At 33.2% G+C, this 21,349-nt stretch overlaps 1 protein-coding gene across 2 annotated transcripts; it reads left to right on the plus strand.

Annotated features, from left to right (window-relative positions):
* The first annotated feature begins 6,126 nt into the window (after window positions 1-6,126).
* LOC117102137 (tripartite motif-containing protein 2-like) lies at window positions 6,127-20,734 on the plus strand. Of its 2 annotated transcripts, XM_033242338.1 has the most exons (5): window positions 6,127-6,221; window positions 8,194-8,294; window positions 9,556-9,939; window positions 12,163-12,537; window positions 16,028-20,734. In XM_033242338.1, the coding sequence occupies exons 2-5, from the start codon at window positions 8,267-8,269 to the stop codon at window positions 18,208-18,210; spliced, it is 2,970 nt and encodes a 989-aa protein (XP_033098229.1). In that variant the 5' UTR covers window positions 6,127-6,221; window positions 8,194-8,266; the 3' UTR covers window positions 18,211-20,734. The 2 variants fall into 2 exon arrangements, with proteins under 2 accessions (XP_033098229.1, XP_033098230.1); XM_033242339.1 differs by lacking the exon at window positions 8,194-8,294 and having other exon boundaries at window positions 6,158-6,221.
* Window positions 20,735-21,349: the final 615 nt, after the last annotated feature.

Below are 21,349 nucleotides of genomic sequence, written 5' to 3' on the forward strand. Positions count from 1 at the left end.
AAAAAAAACCTAACGAGCACACAAAAGAGTGTATATTATAAATACACCTATGGGCATTCATCCATTAAATGAATAAGTCATGAGTCAGAATGAATTAGAGTCAGATTGATTATTCATGTATATATTTAATTTTTCTTATAAACTTGAATCTGCGTAAATAATCTGATTCAAAGTAGTGGGACAGGGATATATTTAAAAGGGGGTTTGTAAGCATTTTATTATTTCATCATCATAAAAAGGAATATACTATATATGATTTAGGTAGTTAAGCTTGGCTTTTTTTTTGCATTCCTCATAAATTTTAATCTGTATGCAACCTAATAAATTTATAGATTTTCATGTACACTTTGACAATAAATTATCTGAATTTGATATGTATGTACAGTATAATTGTTATTACTATATATAATTAACAGCAAGCTTAGCTTTTGTTGACATTTATTGTAAATGTTAACCTGCATTTAAACCAATTCTATTTTATATTTCTTCATGGTATACTTTGACAATAAATCATCTAAATCTGTATAGATGTCTGTATAGTATAATAATTACTATTCATTTTTGTGGCTTACTTTGTACACAGACCCTATATATTGTATTATAGGGTCTGTGCTTTGTAGTACAGTTCTACTGTTATCCAGTACACAATAGTGTGTAATCATGTATTACAGAGAACTGTATATCATGATCACTCAAGATTGACCCTATGATTAGTTCTTATCAACAAACAAATAATACCCTGGACCTCAGGAAAGAACAGTGTAAAAATACTGAGTATCCAGAATAAAGAAAGATTTCTAACTAACAAATTAAATATTTGATCATATCTTTCTTAAACATATTTGAAAATGTGTGATGGTTCTTGGCAAACCAGATGACAATAAATACTAAGCTCCGCCTCCTCCTCATCTGTGTTCTGATATCAACAAAATAGAAAGAAAAGAGTTTAACAAGTCATCTATTAGGTGTTCCAGATACTCTTTACAATTTATTATTATAATTAATATTGAGACAAAGGAAGTTTCTTCTTGCTCAAAAAATGAAAAAATATGTTAATAATTATTGTTATAATTTTAAATGTGCCCAGATATTTATAAAATATTGCTTTTGATTTTATGTTGGTACAACACGTACAATTGACTTGATATTAAAATACATTATAAATAAACAAATTAAATAAATGCATTTCAAATAAAAAAAAAATAATAATGAAAAAAACTGAACATAATAAAAAAAATTCAGTGTATTCTCCTATTCTAGTTATTTCCTCACCTCTTGTTCTGTTCTACTCTGCAGTTCTCTGCTTGTTGTATGATCCTCTTAAAGACTACCAAGGTTTGCAATATTCTTCCTAGAATTCCCAATGTTTGTTCATACTACTTGCTTCAAACTTTTTCATATTCTATCCCTGCAATGCATGGACTCTGCTGCCATTGTTTGATATGCTGAGGAGGAATTCAAAACTTGACTGGTTAAAAAAGAATCATGTAAGGACAGACAGAAATATTAGAGTATTTTAACACAGATTAATATTACAGTGTTTTGAATAATCTTACAGATTAATATTAAAGTGCTTTAAATATTTCACACAAATTAATATCATTATGATTTACTAAAGTAATATAGTAATACCCCAGCCCAAACCCCCCGATTAACCACCAGGGGGTAGTTAATCGGGCTGTTTTTATCCTTCAGCCACAAAATGCCAACAGCCTACACATTTCATATTCTGCATCATGTCTCCAGAATGAGGATCTGCAGGCATTGGTGGCGCTATTTTTAAATTGAGGTATTATTTCTTTTACATCCAACAAGAAGTAACTCACAAATACAGGATGGACTGATGCTTTGTAGACATTCATGAGAAAACCCCTGTGATTGAACCCAGGACCTTTGGGATTGGAAGGTATGAATCAAACAAACAATTCAGAGGCAAATTAGTTGCACTATGTGGGTTTAATATTAATATGACCATTAGAAGTTCTATTGTAATTTTCAGATTCTCCATTTTTGCAGTGTATGAATCATTTTCAACATATATTTTTTGATAGCGGCACACGTTAAATGCTTATGAAAATATAACTGTAATTATTCCTGCCGTCCCTCCATGGCTTGAGAATTAAAAGTAGCTAGAAAAAACTAGAAATAAACACAAGCTTCAAGCTTATGAATAAATATTGTGGTTGATTTTGATATGACAGCTATACAGACCTTCACTTACCCTGCAATTCTGGGATAAACTGACACATAAGATGTTTGACGCTCCAACTGAAATTCAATAAAAATTCATTGATATTAATCACAATCATATAATAATTTTGAAGTTAGTAGAATATATCACCTATTAGTATGTATCACCTATTAGTCTATATCACCTATTAGTCTATATCACCTATTTTTTTATAACCGAAAAATTCACAATGAATACCAAATTACAACTGAAAGATATTTATCCTAGGAAAATAAGAATTAGCAAGTAAACAAATATTTATTAATGCATACAAAGAATGCAATGGCACTTTAAGCACTTATTCCATTAAGCAAATAATATATCTATTCAACATTACTTGATGCCAATTAATTTTAACATCTGAATGGCAATTCAATTTTAAGATCTTGTACTTTTCTTTTCGAATGAAAATTGATATGTATAATTTTGTTTTATTTTACAGTGTTTTATTTAATTGTATCTCATTTAATAGGTCTACAGTATATTATTTAGCTAAGGCATCTAATTATTACACTTCTATAAGATAACATTAAAAATCATCATAGTCATATACTGTACTGCATTTACAGGCCTTTAACTCATCTGTGTTTACCTTTTGTTTTCAGTTTGATATATTTTGTTTTCATTTTTTTTCTGGATGCACCATCAGGTATCTGATGTGTGCCACTGATGCATAAGTGAATTCAATAAATATTGTATTGTATGCTTGTAGTGAATGCATTTAAATTTTATAAAAAAGTAATTTTTTTTTATTAATGCTACTTTAGAATTATAAGTCACAATAAACTTTTTAAAATTTAAAAAGTATGTAGGAGTACTGGTAAGTTAATAATCAAATAGGGGGCAATGGTAAAGCTGTGGTTTCCAATCAAAAGAACATGGGTTCGAGTCTCTTGATGATCACTTGTGTCTTTGGGAAGTACTACAACCAAGTTATGTCTCCCTGCTGTATAGTGGTTGCTATTTAGCCTTAAATCTGACTGTTCACTTTTTTATTTGTGGTTTTCCAGAGTCTATGACAGATGCAATATCTGCCATAAACACTTTCTTCTTTTGATCTTTATGATGTTAGATTGCTGAAACTGGTTTTTAATTTGTCAATAATTTGATTGTGATAACTTTAACATAGATTACACCAAATTTATTTAAATATTTTTTTATTGTTTTATTTCTTGTTCAATTTTGAATTACAGTTTGCCCTCCAATTCATGTTTTTAAAATTAAATTATAATCCGGCATTATAATTTGATTTTGCCAAATAATCTAATTTCAACTTGTGGGACATGTAGATTCTTAAAGGGGAGGGGGTGGGCTGGTGTGGTTCAGCAGGCTCTTTTTACCCTTCAGCCTTTTGTTTGCCTTCATTTATAAATGTTACCTGCACTAAAATGAATTTTATTGTATATTTCATCATGTATACTTTGACAATAAATCATCTGAATCTAGACGTACGTACAGTATTTGTAAATAACAAATACTGTACGTACGTCTAGATTCAGATGATTTATTGTCAAAGTGTATGTGGGTTGCTTTATAGTACAGTTCTAATTACTGTTTCCAAGCATATTATGTACATGTAATATAGAAAACTGTATCTCTACTCAAGCATGAGTACAGTTTGCCCTCAAATTCAAGACTATAGGCCTTTACTTCAAGAGCACTTGTTTAGCACAAACATACCCTCTACTGTAAAAAGAGACCAAATCCTGAGACCACTCTATGTTTTCAGGTCCCGAAGGTAGTCTCATAATTATTAACAAATCAATAAATAAGTTAAATAATTCATCATAACTTTCTAATGGCTCTCACTGGAATGACAAGCAGACCACATGACATGCAGTATACTATCTCCAACTCCTCATTGTCAGTGTTCTAAAATCAAGAAAGAGAAAGGAAGGGCTTATAACAAGTGATCTATCAAGTAAGTGTTGGTGTGTGTTGATTGTGTCATCGTGTGTGTGTATATAGGTGCATTGGAGGGGGTGCCAATCTCTTAGTGGGTGTGTGTGGATGTGTGTTACATTAATTTCTCTAACCAATTGTTAAAATGCAAGAACGGCAAAGAGTTTGTAAAAGCACATGCTACTGTGCCACATAGTAAAGGGTGTGTAATTGGGGGATTTATATGCATGTGGGTATTTGTCAGCATACATGGAAAAAACAAGTGAAGAAGTCCAATAATAGTTTCATATGTTAGCAAATCTGAACCCCCGGCATTAATTTCAACACAAGCTCAATATGAATTCTATATTCCCAGATACTCATCAATTAAGCATACTCTATAATTGAAAATGAGACAATTAAGGAAGTTTCTTTCTTGCTCTACAAATGAGACTTGCAAGTATCTTATTGTGCTTTTGTATTTTTTAATGGTTAGGTCTTTTCTTCTAATTAACATCTTTTATTTAATGATTCATATTCTTTTTCATAATTAAAAAAAAATTCTTATTTTTATTAAAGTGAATTTTTCGTGTCTCGTGGATACGTGGATTTTATTTGGTTTAAAAAATGTGGAAATATTGTCTTCTTTTAATAATACTGACAAGCTTAAAATGAGGAGATGGAAAGAAAGAGATCAATACAAATGAAGGGGAGGAAGAGAGGAAGGAAGGAAAGGAAGAGAAAATGTAGATCAAAAAGGAAGAGGAGAATAGAGCACAAGATAGTAGAGAAGATATGAAGAAAGAGAGAGAGAAAAAAGAATAGGATAAAAAGGAGATTCATTACTTTTACTAACCCAGTAAGTTAGTCCAAATAATTATTTCCATTGGGGTCTTCTTAGTGGTTGAATTGAGATAACGAGAGTTCAGTACAAAAAAAAAAAAAAAAAAAAAACTGGATTGATAATCAGATATGACAATGAAAAGGAGTGCTGACTGTAATATTTTGTATTCAATATATAACAATTTACTATTGAATAGTTCTAGTCTCTGCTTTTACAAAGTCATGGTTGGTTGATAGCATAGACAAAGAAACAGCTTATACCAAATCGAATGACTAAAGATACAGTAAAACCCTTAAAAAACATCCATTTCCTGATTGGAGACACTTCATATATGTACCTCACTGCAAATTTCAAAAGACATAGAACCTAAACATACTTGAATTGCAGTCTGTAGAGCAGTTCAATGGAGTCAATCATATTTTTTTATTTTATCCTAAAAAAAAAAGAGATAATTAGGTTAGTGGGAAAAGAAAGATGAACAATAATAAAACAGAAAAGGAGAGATGGAAAGGAGAGTTGTGGTAGAGTTGCTGTAGGATCATGATGAGAAAAGAGAGGAGTGCAATTTATAGGCTCTAAGAATGGAGGGAGTATGGAAAAATAAGGAGATGAGATATTGATAGGAATAGAAAAGAAACAGAAAAAATAATTGAGGATAAGGAATAGAAAAAGGAGATGGAGGGGAAAGATGGGCAGGAAGATGATCAGGAGGAGATGGATTGGAAAGACTATAGATTCATAATGTGTTTAGAGTAGGAGAGAAGATGGAAAGAAAAAAGATGGGTTGAAAAGAAAGGAGAATAAAAGATGGAAGGAAAAGAGTGAAAAGAAGAAAGAGAATAGGACACAAGACAGTAGAGAAGGCATGAAGAGAATGTGAGGGAATATTGAGAATAAGATCTGAGGGAGTTGGTAGATTTTTGGTGTCAAAAACACAAATCTACCTAATACCAAGTAAGTTGGTCCAAAGACTTATTTACATTGCGGTCTTTTTTTTTAGTTGAATAGATTTAATGAAAGCGTATGGATTGGATCCAGCTATGACAATGAAAATGAGTGTTGACTTTGCAATGTATAACAATTCACTATCATTGAATAGTTCTCAGCCTCTATTTTCACAAAGTCATGGTTGATAGCATACACAAAGAAATTAGCCCATACTAGGTCACATGACTAAAAGTACTGTAAACCATTTAAACACCAATTTCCTGATTGGAGACACTTCACAAAACTGTTTTACTCCACTGAAACACCCAAGAATTTAAGGTAAATATTTTATTCATCTATGTTTTTTAGCCAATGAATAACCTAATCATTCAGAAATAATTGTAAATACTGAATCAAATTATAGTATGAGTATAGTACCATTGAGGAAGTCCCAGCATATTAATATATTCCTCAAATTTAGAAAATGTTGCTAGATTATATAAGATAAGCACTAGATTATATAAGATAAGCACAAGTCAAAATCCAACAGCAATTCCACCGCCATCTTTGTCATTTGCACAAGGAGAGTTATGAAAGTGAATCCAGGGGAAGTGCATTTGCAACAGGCTCATATCCACCCCAGTAGCTAGGGGCCAAGTACTAGAAGGGCCACACCCACATCAGTCTTATAACAGTTGAAGCTGAACTTTGAGTTTTAATTAAAAGTATTGCTGATGTTCAGTTTTAAATAGGATAGAACGGCAAATACCACCACCTCGGCCCCACCATGGTTGGGACTGCGACAAGAAAAAATCAATGATATAACAACACTTGCCCAGGATTTTTCATTCTCAGACTTAAATAATTTGACATGACATTCTTCAATTTTTTAAATCAAATACATTTTTGTGCATTTTGGGGAACACATGGAATGGTGCATACCAGGCATGCCAAAACTCTCAGTAATCACCATAGTTGGTATGAGGCAATAAAAAATTAAAGGATGGAGCAGCTTTAAATGCAGCAAATAGAATTCAGACTTGAAATAATACATGGTTGAGGCTGTGGGTATTGAAATATTATGGTTTTATTTAGATACAGCAGATATGTGCGTGGGAGGGGATGCCAATCTTCTAGTGGGTGTGTGTGGATGTGTGTTGCATTAATTTGTATCACCAATGATTTAATGCAAGAATGGCAATAGTTTGTAAAAGCACATCTATTGTACCACATAGTAAAGGGTGTGTAATTGGGGGATTTATATGCATGTGGGTATTTGTCAGCATACATGGAAAAAACAAGTGATAGTTTCATATGTTAGCAAACCTGAACCTTGACATTAATTTCAACACAAGCTTAATATAAATGTTATATTCCCAGTTACTCATTCATTAAATTGTATAATTGAAAATGAGACAATTGAAATTTTTTTCTTGCTCTACAAATACACGAGCTCAATATGAATTCTATAGTCCCAGATACTCATCAATTCATCATATTTTATAATTGAAAATGCTGTCTCTTATACACATCTATTCAGTACGGTATCCCAAGTTTGTTGAGTTATTTGTTCTTTGTAGCGTTCCATGTTATGTGCATTTATGTCTCTTTTGTGTATGTATTTATTGAATGATCGTGAGTATTTTTCGATTCGTAATATGTTTTCCTTGATTTCAGTTAGCGTTGTTTGATCTGTGTTTATTGTTTCCCTTAGTGTGTCTACTAAGCCACAAACCTTTTTGATTTCTTTTTTGTTTTCAGTAGCAGCATCCTGAGCGAAAGCAACTGAAGATTTTAGGTCATTATTATCCTGTTCCAGCTTGTTTAATCTCGATTCAACTCGTTGAAGGCGTGTCATTATTGACGAGTGGTTTTGTAAGACTGTGTCGAGCTTGCAGTCAAGCCGCTTATTCATTGTTTGAATCTCGCGCTAGCGGTCTTGTGACGTATCGTCAGGTGACGTTCCCGTTTCAGCAGCGGATTCACATTCCGCTGGGTTAGGCCTTCCCTAAGGCTCAGGTCTGTCTGAAGTTTTTTGCTTTCTTTTAGGAGGCATCAGTGCATTTAGTTAACAATTTTGATCGTACTCCAGCGTGTGTGTATATATATATATATATATATACAATATATATATAAGAGCTGGATGTAGAATCAGAATCACTTTATTATCCCCAAAAGAAGAAATTGTTTGCTCGATATTCCTTTCTTTAAAACACAATACTTCTTTAATACATTATAATATATTTGCAGATATAATTATCTGTTTTGCTTGATTATTCATTTTTGTGTATCTTATTTCACATTATACTAGGAATCTTTAAGTCTGATGTGGTGACTCACACACAGTAAACAAACAAGTCAAAGAGGCTGTCTGTTGTCAAAATATGGCAGTATCATCAGTCTGTCGATACGGTACAAAAACTGATAATTTAATGTTTAATTACCTTTATCCAAAATAATTGTTATTTATTATTAAGCAATTAGTAGAGCTCCGCATAGTACACTATAAGAAAATTATTATATGAAGGTTAGATTTAATGCTTTAAAAAATTTCCTGAGGGCCTACAAGGCCAGAAGGAAATATTTGAATGCATTAAATTTAACCTAAGTATGATAATTTTCCGCTAGTGTACAATGCATGCTCTACCAATTGCTTTATAAGTCAATCGCAGTCTTTTAATGTTAGTTTTGACAAGGCAACTTGCTTTGGATTTGACAACCAACTGTTGCAGTCATTGGTAACTATAGTGATATGATCAGTATACTGTGTGCGTATTTGGTTCATATTTACATTTAGCTGTGCATATGCTGATTTGTGCTGATGCAATACGCGTTAATTACACATCAGCAGTACTGACAGTACGGATATGATAAATTACTATTCTATTGTAATTTGAATTGTGTCAGAAGAACTTGTTTGTAATGCTATTTTGAAATAAGCATTTCTTAAAGCATTCGAGAGAGAATACATTCACTGACTGTTTGGTCAGTGCAGACAGGTAAAAATCGTGCAATTTCATAACTACGCTAGGGCTACAGGCAGGCCTAGCACTAGCCTAGTACTATGAGGCCTGTCTGGCCATAGGCCTATGCCTACACATAGTTTCATTCCTTGAGTCTTCAAAATAGTTCTAGAATATTCCTATTTTCATTGATTCTGATTTGAATTTGAAGTAACTTTCTTCAGGTACTAATTAACCTCCTTGTTTTACGAAAGGAGTTTTCAATTACAACTCAATTTTTATCGCGGTGCGCAATATCTTTGCGTTGACGAAAAAATAAGTATTTTTTTTTGCACATGAACCTAAATCAAGCTAAGCGTCCACTATTGAGAAATTATTGGACTGGGTGGGATAGGCAAATAACATTGTGAGTTGTAGTGATGACGTTACGATTGACTTATAAAAATCATTATTGACAATAAAAATGTTTAACCTTTATCCCTATGCAGTCAAATATCTATAATTCCATATGAATATGGGAATGACTAAATATCAAAGAGGTTTACCTGTGGGTGGACCGGGGTTGGGTGGGAAGGGAATGCACTGTGGTGGCACATGGTGGCTTACAGTTAAAGATATATGATTTATTATGGTAAACCTTTGCTTTTGGTTGCATACTGAAATAAATTGGTATAAAAGAAAATTTCTTAAATTTATTTTCTTCAATGCAGACATTTATATAATAAGTGATAATGCTGAGTGGGAGAATACAACAATACTTGAGTTGCAGAAAAAGAGACCAGGCATACAGTGTATTAGCAGAAATGATTGGATTCCTGGAAGATACCAACTTGAGAATTTGGTTGAACCAGTGAGTTTTTGCAAAATAGTGGTGGTTGGGTTTACTGCATCATCATCAACTGGCAGTCCAAATTATCTGGCACAAACAGTTGTTCAAGAAATGTTGCAGAACAATAATATCGATGAGGGGAAACTTATTCCTGTGAGGATATCAAAAGATGCTAAGATACCAACATGTCTTAATGTGTTAACTCCAGCAAATGGTTGGGAAGATAATGTGTATGAAAAGTTGCTGCGTGCATTAGATGGAGCAAGTAGGTATATCTATTTATTACATCAACTATATCAGATGTCATTTATGCAGTTGAGATGGCTGCCATTTTAAAATTTTATCTTAACTTTGCAACCAGGAAAGTTGGAAGCACAAATGAAGTGTCCAAACATATGTTTTAAGGTATAAGGAATACAATACAATTATTATCTGAAGTGTCCAATTCTTATAAGTATCCCAAAACTAAGCTACAGAAATTGAATAAAACCATTAGCTTATAAACACTACAAAACTTAAATGGCGTGTCAAAAGGGCTGCCATTTAAAATTTCTAATGTAATCTGTAAATGTAATTTTGCAATCAAGCATATGATAGAATAATATATCAAGCATTTAAGACACTAAGAATGATAATTTCCCAAAAGAACCAAAACGAAGCGTTGTGCAAACTGGTCCCAATTTTGAATTTCTAATGTAAATTAGTAGATTTACAAGGAAACAGAACTAGGGGTGTACTTACATGCGTTATGGAGTGTCATAGTTTTGTGGGACCTGAAAAGGTGTGCAGTCGGTTGGTTGTTACGATGCCCGAGTGACCTCGGAATACAGCAACAGCAAAATATTCAAGCAGTATGTATGCAAAATATGTTCAATTCTACGATGTTTTGTTATTTCATATGATCATTTAATACTGTATTTGTACTTCTGCAGCACATTAATGCAGTACACTGAAGTACAGATATTATTATTATTTTTCCAAATAAAATGAAAAAAAAAAAAATGAAACTGTGTGCAATACAGAGTTTGGAAAACTCCATTGCACACATGTAATGAAAGAGCCCTATGTGTAAAACAGGTTGTCTTTACTTCAGGTACTAACTTTCCTGAAACACTAATAGACTGCGTACTGTGTAATTAGACAAAATAATTTTTAAAAGTAGATTAAGTGGTGTTTGTAGGAAATCACAAAATAATATCAGAAGAAGCAAATGAAATATACATGTCCAGGATAAAATGGAAAAAAATATTGTTCTTAAGAACACAAAGAGAATATTAAAGCAATGCCAAGGTCGGTGTACAAAAGACTTTACACTGACTTTACCAACATATGTCAATGATGATGCAACAACATTGTGCCAACATAGGTGGACATCAATGATAAAAATACTGTAACAGATTATGAATGTAATGACTGATTTATATTTTGCATATCTAAATTGTCTAATCTAAAAATTACATTTTATGTTAAAGAAGGCATAAAAATATGTTTGAAACTTCGATTGGCTTTTTCAAATTTCTGGTTGCAGAGTCATGATAACATTAAAAAAATTTTGGAGTACTTATAAGATTTTGACCATCCTGATAATCATTTTATTGTTAACTGTACCTTAAAACACATGTTTAGACATTTCACTTGTGCTTCCAACCTGGTTGGAAACATAAAAAAATGGTGGTCATTTTGGACACCATCTTGGTTCGGGGTACTTATAAGATTTGGGCTCCGCAGATAATGGTTCTATTGGATTCCTTGTACATGTACCTTAAAACATATGTTTAGACACTTTATTAGTGCTTCAATCTTGTCTGGTTGCAAAGTTATGATAACATATAAGAATTTTTCAGAGAGAATTTTATGGCCTTTTAGTATGTTATTCTACTCATAATTCTTAACCGATCCTGAAAAATTTAGAAATTTCTGGGTCTGCCTATATTTAAGACCTAAGCTCTTGGACTACGCTTTCACAATAACAACTGAAAAAGAGAGGTCTTTCAATAAACCAACCTGATAGCCTTGCCCAGTGTGTTGGATGCAGTTATCACTTCCTGTCCAGTGTGTTGGATGCAGTTATCACTTCCTGTCCTCTAGTATCAGTGGATCCATGGGTGGATATGTACCAGTGGACACACACAGCATATATATGCCAGTAAAATACATTAGTGAATGTGTCCATGCCTGTATAATGCCGTGTAATAGGTGATTGGCTTCTAGAATCTATTAATGACTGCAACATGACAGCCACATGCTTCTAGAAAAATTGAAAACTATGGACCAAAAGGAAATGAGATATTGTGGTTCCAAAATTACTTGGCTGGAAGGAAGCCAATAAGTTAAATATCCAATAAAATATTGCTTCATTAGATTTTTTTTATAAGCGGCGGAGCAGTTATACATCTTATGATTGATTGATTGATTAATTAATTTAATTAAAAAGCCATAATATTTTTACATTTTTGCAATTTAAAATTATGCATTTATTTTTCCATAGAATTAAAATTAAAAGTCTGTATGAAGCCATCAGGAAACCAAACATATGAAGATTCCCGTACTATTGTTGTTCAACGCCTTTTAAAATTATCCGAGAATATGGATGACAAGATGTTGGAAAAATTATCAGATGTCCTTTCAAAAATAGAAATAGAAATGCAATATGCAAAAGATGGATCTATAATATTTTACCTTTCTGTGTGTAGCTCAAAAGCTCTGACAAATCTATGGGAAATCCATGCAAGTGGGCAACTTACTAAAGATTTTGCAAATATATTGATACCAGAAGAGCTACAGAAAGTGTTTTTGGATAACTGGATGACAGAAATCGATGAAGCTGAATACAAATCAGCTCTTGATAAGCTAAATGGAAAGGGTAATGTATTAATACAATATGGTTTCTTTCAATTAAATTAACATCCATCATTCTTATCTCAGCACAAGGGCTAAGAATTACCACACAAGCACACAGATCTAATAAAGTAGACAAATTTTCCTATATAATATTAAATTTTATATTATATAAATATAAGTAAAAAACAGATAAATAACAATGCTCAAATAGGAAAATTATAATTTTATCTAGAGTTAACCCTTCAAAAAAAGTTCTTTATTTTCAATTGTATAAAAAATGCGCACTCTCGCTATTGAGGTGAGTATAACACCCCAATGAACTTTCTCTCACACAAATGACTGAAATGCTCAGGCGTGATCTACAAATTATCCCCAACGACAGAAACGGGTCAAACACGTTTACTATTGTTATATGACAAGCTCCCAAACGCGTCTGTGAAATTCCGTTTGGAAGCTTGTCGTTCGAGCCGTTTATTCCGTTTGGAAGTTAACTCCTCCCCTTTTCATATGGCTGACTGTGACAAGCTCCCAAACGCGTCTGTGAAATGCCGTTTGAAAGCTTGTCGTTCGAGCCGTTTATTCCGTTTGGAAGTTAACTCCTCCCCTTTTCATATGGCTGACTGCTCGTGAATGGCAAATGTTAAACGCGTTCAGCGGAATTTGGGATTTGATCGTGATTTAAACAACTTCAAAACTTGTTCAGTGTCCCTACCGTACCTAGGCTATGTAGGCCTAGGCCTATATTTATAATAGCAGTAGCCCGGTAGTAAAATGCTAGCCTACGCTAGGTGACAGTTCACGAAGAAATGTTTATAATAAAGGCCTAAACTTAAGTATTTTTTTTGTTGGGGAAACCCCAATGTTTCTTGTATTTTTAGTAGGCTAGGCCCTACCATTACCTGTAGGTTTTATAGAAGAGAAAGCAATCGCCAGTAACCTTCCTACCCAGATTATTGTGCGATGTTCGAATTGACCTATCAAAACAAGTACCTTTTGCCCAACTTTCCAATTCTCACATGCCTGCACAGCCCGCACAAACAGCATGTAAACACTGACCTGGATCAGCCGCAGTTGAAGAAGTTCGTTGTGGCGATCATGTGATATCGCACGTAGAACAACGTATGCTATGGCATTGTTTGTTTTACTGTGTATGCTATATGAATTTAATACATGTTTGTATTATTATTATATTATGTTTTAAAAATGGTTAAACCATCATCCAGCAATGGTATTCTAGTATATCACTGTTTCCTATTTTAATGTTTTTATGTAGGCCTATAGTGAATGCATCAACACCCACCATGTTGATATATTCACTAGGCCTATTCAATAAAGATTTTTGTATCGCCCCATGCGTATCGTATTTTCTGATGTAGCCAAATGTATCTAGAGGAAGAATAGGGTAGGCCTCGTATATCATTTGTATCCATGTACACTATAAATTGTATACAATACTTGTATTTAATGGGCCTAAATAAATCATCGGGAATATGCATCGATAACTTAAATAAAATCACGAGGCAAATATTAAAACAGTGTAAATATTTATTTCATTTCCTTCAACTTAACTTATATACAATGAAACAGATTCTATCTTGTTGGCCTATTGCCTGCTAGTCTGCCCGCTGTTCAGTATAAAATGATGGTAGCGGCATTTACCATTCACAGCTTCTTTTAGGGCTCTGTATTGACTTGTTGTCGATCCGGGGTACTGCGCATTTCTATTTGATTAAAAATAGCTGTAAGTCTGATTCTACATAATTCTGGCCTAACCAAGGTTTCGCCGTTCACCTTGCACTTTGATCCAGTTATATTTGAATCGGCCATCTCCTGGGATGTAAACATCATCTCTCATCATCTCACATGACGTTTCACAAGGTCATGGACCAACCATCTTGGGATACAACCGACAAGGCAATGACTTCACCTATAGGTCGATGTCGGTTTTGTCCGGCATACACATTTAGTAGCAATGCAGAGGTAACTTCGCACAGGAGGAAGTATCACCCAAGACAAGATGTTTTAAAAGAATAGGATATGTCTTTCAATACCCCGAAACCTCAGAAATATCGGGATGGTGTCCGGCGGGGGATAGTTTTTACTATCCTAGTTTAACTTTTATCTATCAGAATCTAGCCCCGAATCCTAGACTATGTATTTAAAGCGGCCTGTAGCATGTGTATACAGCATTTGTATTTTTTGTCGATGGATAAATAAATGTCCGAATATAAGAATTGAATAGTGTTTTCTGTATACTTTTTGGGTCAGTTAAGAATTAGCACCTAATTAGGCCTATTAATGAAATACAACGGTACACGTACATTCACTTGTATGTTTTATTTATATTTTGACATTAACATAGGCCTTTAACACTCAACATTATTTTTATTTAACATAAGCCAATAAACAGCTTCCACACATAAAATAACAATAAGCCTAACCAATAAAAATATATAAAATACAAAACAAGATTTATGCAAGATTAAAAAAATTAAACTTTTACAGAAGTCGCCGTCCGGCAAGCAGACAAGGCCATACTTTAAACTGGCATCCAGGCACTCCATCGAACGTCCTATTATTAGCATCTCAACTGACCCACTTCTGTCAGAGAGCGGCGCTCAAAGCGAATTTATATAGACCGCGGAGGAAAGTTTCCTCCAATCAACAACGGCGACACAGTCAGTGACATTTGTCACGTGATGTTGCGTACTCTGTTGGACTAATCACATCCACACACACGAGGTACCCAATATTAATTGTACAGTAGTTCCATAGTCCTAGTTGCTGTATATAATAATAATATATATTGATGCCTACGTTTAATAATAGAGAAAATAGATGTTCTATTTTCTCTATAGTTTATTGAATGATGTTTCGCGAATACTGGCGTCCATTTGTGTTCCCATGTGATATGTGTGCAGGGAGTTGATAAAAATGTTTTTTCGTTTGTCGTCAGCTTCTCAGCAGGTAGGCTGCTATTTAACAAAGATCGGTCTTTCCGACAGAGCAAACGGCAATTAGGCCTCCATGCATGTGCTGCCATTATCATCATTTACCACTTAATTTAACTATTAGGACTATGCAGCCTTTAAACTTTGAACTTGGTTCATTTCAAAGTAAAACTTGTTCAGTATTTTAAATTGTACAAAAACGGTAGTTCAACCGGGGCCTGGTCTAACGACACAGACGCGTTTGTCATCCAAAACAATAGAAACAATGGCAAATGCGTTCAACAGCACAAACGCGTATAGATCCGTCTGGGACATATTCCGACTAGCTTATTAATATTCATGAGGCACGATAATTAGACGATCGCTTTCCCTGACGCGTTTGTAATACATGGATTTCCCAGACGCGTTTCTGTCGTTGGGGATAATTTGTAGATCGCGTGGGTCACGTCAGCTTGAAAATAATACAGTAATCAAATTAGGTTATCAATTAGGTTTGTGTATTTATTTCTATTATATAGTCCAAATTATAATAGTTATTAAACATTATTTTTAAATTCACAGGATATTATTTAAAGGTGGCTACCAGTGAGTTGAATCAGTTCTTGGAAAATGTTGATGAGAAGGTCTTAGAGTGTACCATCTGCTTTAAGAGACTTAAAAATCCTAAATCCCTCACCTGCCTCCATAGCTTTTGTTTGGAGTGTCTAGAAGACTGGGTTAAGGTGAAGGGTCAGCTGACTTGTCCGACTTGCTCAAAATCATATCACATTCCAGAGGGTGGGCTACAGGAGCTTCCACCAAATACCTTTCTAAATAACTTATTAGAAACTATTGAACAAATTTCAGAAAAAGATCAGATGAAATGTGTTTGCAGAATGGAAGCACAGGTAAAATACTACTGCCAGGATTGCAGACAGTACTTGTGCTCTACTTGTAGTGATCATCATACAAATTATAGACTCTTTGCAAATCACAAGATGCATTTAATGGAGGAGGTGCCATCAACGAGACCTTGTCACATGTCTGCATTACATCCACCTCTGTGTTCACATCACGGTAAACCTTTGGAGTTCTACTGCACAGATTGTAAAACTCCAATCTGTGTAAATTGTACAATTATGGACCACAATGCATGGGATGGAAAGCACAAATTTATTAGCCTTTCAGACGCATTCCAAGCATTTAAAGAAACTTCAGCTGCCTTGGAAAAATCTGCCCAACACTTCATAAAAAAATTAGAAGATGGTCTCAAAGCTGTTTTACAAAATGCTACAAAATTACAACAAAGCAAACATACAAGTTTGAGAGATATCGACAATCATGTTGAAGAAATATTTAAAAAAGTTAAGGAGAATAGAGACAAAATGAAAAATGAATTAGAGAAAATCTACAGAAGAAAAAATAAAGTGAATGATGTACAAATGGATGAACTAAAAGCAACAATATCTGATGTAAATACAAAACTGTCTTTTCTTAATCAATTATTGAAAAGTGATGAAGGCACTGCAATGCAGTCAAGTGAAACAGTAATTACAGCACTCAGGGACAGAATCAATGAATTACCAAAAACAGAGCCAGATGATAATGGAGAAATTTACTACTTCATAAACAAACAGCAGATGGCTTCATTGAGACAATGTGCTATAGGGACTGTAACAGAATTGAGGGCAGCAGACTGTTTAACTTTAAAAGGAGAGGAATCTGTGATCACAGATCAGACAATTATTGTCAAAATAATCGAAACAGATGAACATGGAATATATGCAAATCAACTGAAGGCAACATGGACACATCCTACAGGGGAAACCAACATCTCTCAAGTTCAGGAAGATAACAATGGAGATTATTTTGTGACAGGAAAATGCACAAGTCCAGGAGTTTGTAAACTAGATGTGAGTGCTGGTGATGAGCCAATTAAACAATCACCAATGATAATCAAAGTAGAAGAGGGAAGATTATTAAATACTATTCATATAAATGCAACATTTATTAGAGATGTAGTTAAGTGTGAAGATGACTCCTTACTGGTTTCATGTGCAACAAATGAAATGCTCAAGTACAAGCAATCAGGAGAATATATTGGTAAGGTTACACTACTACAAGGTGTGCGAGTTCACAGAATGTACAAAATGAAGAATGGTAACATAGCATTCACTGATTTTAATATTAATACACCTATCAAAATATGCAATATGAATGGTCAGGTGATTAAAATAATTGGTGAGGGAGTACAGAGTACACCACGAGGTATTCATGTGGATGAGATGTCTAATGTTTTGTATGTAGCAGATTTTGACAATAGCTGTGTGTACATGTTTGACATGAATAATGGCAAGACCATCGAAACAATAGGGTCAGAAGATACAAAAGCAGGTCAAATGAGTTATGTCATTGATGTTACTCTTACAAACCAAGGACACCTTCTTGTATTGGAGTATGGCAACAGTAGATTACAATTATTTAATAATGAGGGAAGGTTTATAAAAGTCCTTGTTGAAGCAGGTGATGAGAATGGTAAGGTGAGGTATCCATGTGGAGTAGTAGTTGATGAGGATGACAACATCATTATATCAAGTCAACACAAACTACAGCTCTTCAGTAATGATGGAAATTTCATTAAAAGAATTGATAAACCACAAGATGGAATCAACTATCCATGGGGATTATCTATCATTTCATATCATCCAAGGAGACTTGCAGTAACAAATTATGGTAATACAACAGTAAAAATATTCAATTATTAAATATTGACAGTCCATTTGCTTCCACTTGTGTGTTTTTAACAATTCAAATTTATAAGTGTAGTAATATCTACATATCCATTATTTCATATCATCCAGAAAGAGTTAAGTTATGGATCTTAAACTTAAAACAATTATTGAATACAATAATATCGAAATATTAAGTTGGCATAATTGTTATAAACCTGTTAACATATTTGATTATTGAATATCATATCCATATAGAGCTAAGTTACGTTTTTTTTAAACTGTTAAAATATTAATTATTCAACACAATGATATCTATAGAGTTGAAGTTATTAAACTGTTAAAATATACAAATGAAAACAATACTACTGTAATCTGCCAATCTCATTTGTAATTCTCATCAAATTTTAAGCACACACTATTGCTCTAATGATTTTATTTTTTGTGGTGCTTTTCAAAGTAGAAAATTTTAATCACATACACATACATGTTATTTTCTTGCATATTGATGTTAAACATTTTACTTTTCAATCTATTGGGGCTTTTTTGTACAGCCTATCAACTTATCTCTTTGATTTTCATAAATTTTGATAATTGCAAGTTTGTTTTGTATTTTTTAGTTCCTGTATATTTCCTTTGTGTTTTTCTGTATAAAAAAACTAACAAGCTCACAACATTATAAATACACCAGACATTCATATCCATTAAATGAATAAGATGCGCTGAGTCAGATTGATTATTCTGGTATATATTTAATTTTTCTTAAAAAAAAATAAACTTAAATCTGCCTAATTAATCTGATTCAAAGTGGTGGAGACAGGGAAATATTTAAAAGGGGTGGGGAGTGGTAAGCATTTTATTATTTCATCATCATAAAAAGAATACACTGTATAATGATTTAGTAGTTAAGCTTAGCTTTAGTTTGCATTCATCATAAATATAATCTGTATACAACCAATAAATTTATAGATATTTATATATACTTTGACAATAAAATATCTGAATCTGATATGTATGTACAGTATAATAAGCAATTAGTAGAGCTCCGCATAGTACACTATAGGAAAATTATTATACAAAGGTTGGATTTAATGCTTGAAAAAAATTTGCTAAGGGCCTACGAGGCCTGAAGGAAATTTTTGAATGCATTAAATCAAACCTAATTTTCCATCAGCGTATGATGCATGCTCAACTAATTGTTGCTTCACCGTCTTTTAACTTCAGTTTTTGATAACCAACTGTTGTAGCAGTCATCGGTTGCTATAGTGATATGATCAGTATAACTGTGCATATTTTTAATTGGCTGAGCATATGCTGAATTTTGTCCTGCAGTACGCTTTTAATTAACTACACATCAGCAGTACAGTATGGATACGATGAATAATTATTGTAATTTGTGTTGTATTAGAAAGAACTTGTTTGTAATGCTATTTTGATATACTTTCATCAAAGAAATAAACATTCCAGCATTTGAGAGAGAACACAGTCACTGACCTCATTGGTCGGTGCATGCAGACAGCTAAAATCGTGCGATGATTACAAAACTAGGCTAGGCCGGGCCTAATAGTAGAGGAGGCCTAGGCGGCCTCCTGCCAGGCTGTAGGCCTAAATCTTACTTTGTTCCTTGAGTCTTTAAAATAGGTCTAGAATATTCCTATTAAATGTTCAGTTTGTTGAGTTTATGAGGGTCTATTGATTCAATGAATTCCTTAATTGTTCTTACTTAATATTGAATTGAAGTAACTTTCTTTGGGATCTAATTAAGCTTGATGTACAAATGTAATTTTGAATTACAATTGAATTTTCAATTTTTCTGCACACAAACCTAAAAAAAATCAAGCCAAGCGTCCACTAATTGAAAAATTCTTAGATGGTGGGAAATTAACAAATAACATTGGAAGTTGCAGTGCTGACGTCATGATTGACTTATAATTGTTATTACTGTATACGATTCAGTAACCTTAGCTTTTGTTTCTATTGTGGCTTAATTTGTAGTACAGTTACTGTAATCTAGTAGTACACAGTAGTTTGTGGTCATGTATTACAAAAAACTGTATCTCATGATTACTCAAGATTGAATCCTATGATTAGTTATTAACACACAAATCAAACAGCTGATCATACCTTATTAAAAAATCTTTGAAAATGTCTGATGGCTCTTGGCAGATAACTGACACAGTAAATACTAAGCTCCGCCTCCTCATCATCTGTGTTCTGATATCAACGAAATAGAAAGAAAAGAGTCATCTATTAGGTGTTCCAGATTCTCTTTACAATATATTAATATACTGATTGACAAAGGGGGCTTCTTCTTGCTTAAAATGTAAATTCTATTATTTTATTTTTTGTATGACAGAAATGTTTATTTAGCTTTTGATGTAAAATGTTGGTACCACACCTACAATCGACTTAAAATAAAATACATTATAAATAAAAATTAAATACAGTTAAACTACTTAAGTTGACCTTGCCTACCTCGAATAATTTCGAAGTCGAAATTATTTTACATGCCAAAATGTTGTTTTTAATTAATTAACAATCTGTAAGTCGAATTTTATCTAAGTCAATTTTTCGCTTTGGATTTGACTTAGGCAAGTTCAACTCTAAATACATTTCAAAAATAATATTTAAAAAAAAACCAAGCATAAAAAATAAATTGCGACAAAGGAAGCTTCTTGTTAAAAAAGTAAGTGTTTATTCTATTTTTGTATTATTTTGTATTGTTTTATTTTTTTTACGAGGACAAAAATTTTTATTTAGCATTTGATTTAAAATGTTGGTAGGCCTACTGACATGAGAACGTCATTTAAAATTCATGTTTTACTTTATTTTTACATTATGTTGTACGTACCTATTTTTTTTGTCGAAGTCTATTATTAATAAAAATTTACACAAATCAACTTAATGTGTATCGTAATTTATAATAAGTGTCAGTGTTATTTTTCGTTCGATCGCCATAATCTGCTGCGCTTCAACGTGGTTGCACGCTTGATTGGTTTTCGATGCCGCTGGCATAACCTTAGCTTGTTGGGTTGCTAAATGCAAAAAATAAGTGCTAACTTATGCAGCGCCCCCTAAACTGCGTCAGCCAATAGAAAACAGTCAGAGGTGACAGTCAAAGTGTCATGCGCAATTGTTTTTATGAAGATAGCGTGGGACCGCTTGGTTTGCCCTA

The sequence above is a fragment of the Anneissia japonica genome, unplaced genomic scaffold (genome assembly GCF_011630105.1).
Source record: "Anneissia japonica isolate Jap-2015-1 unplaced genomic scaffold, ASM1163010v1 scaffold9424_len84393_cov125, whole genome shotgun sequence".
Taxonomy (NCBI): Eukaryota; Metazoa; Echinodermata; class Crinoidea; order Comatulida; family Comatulidae; genus Anneissia; species Anneissia japonica.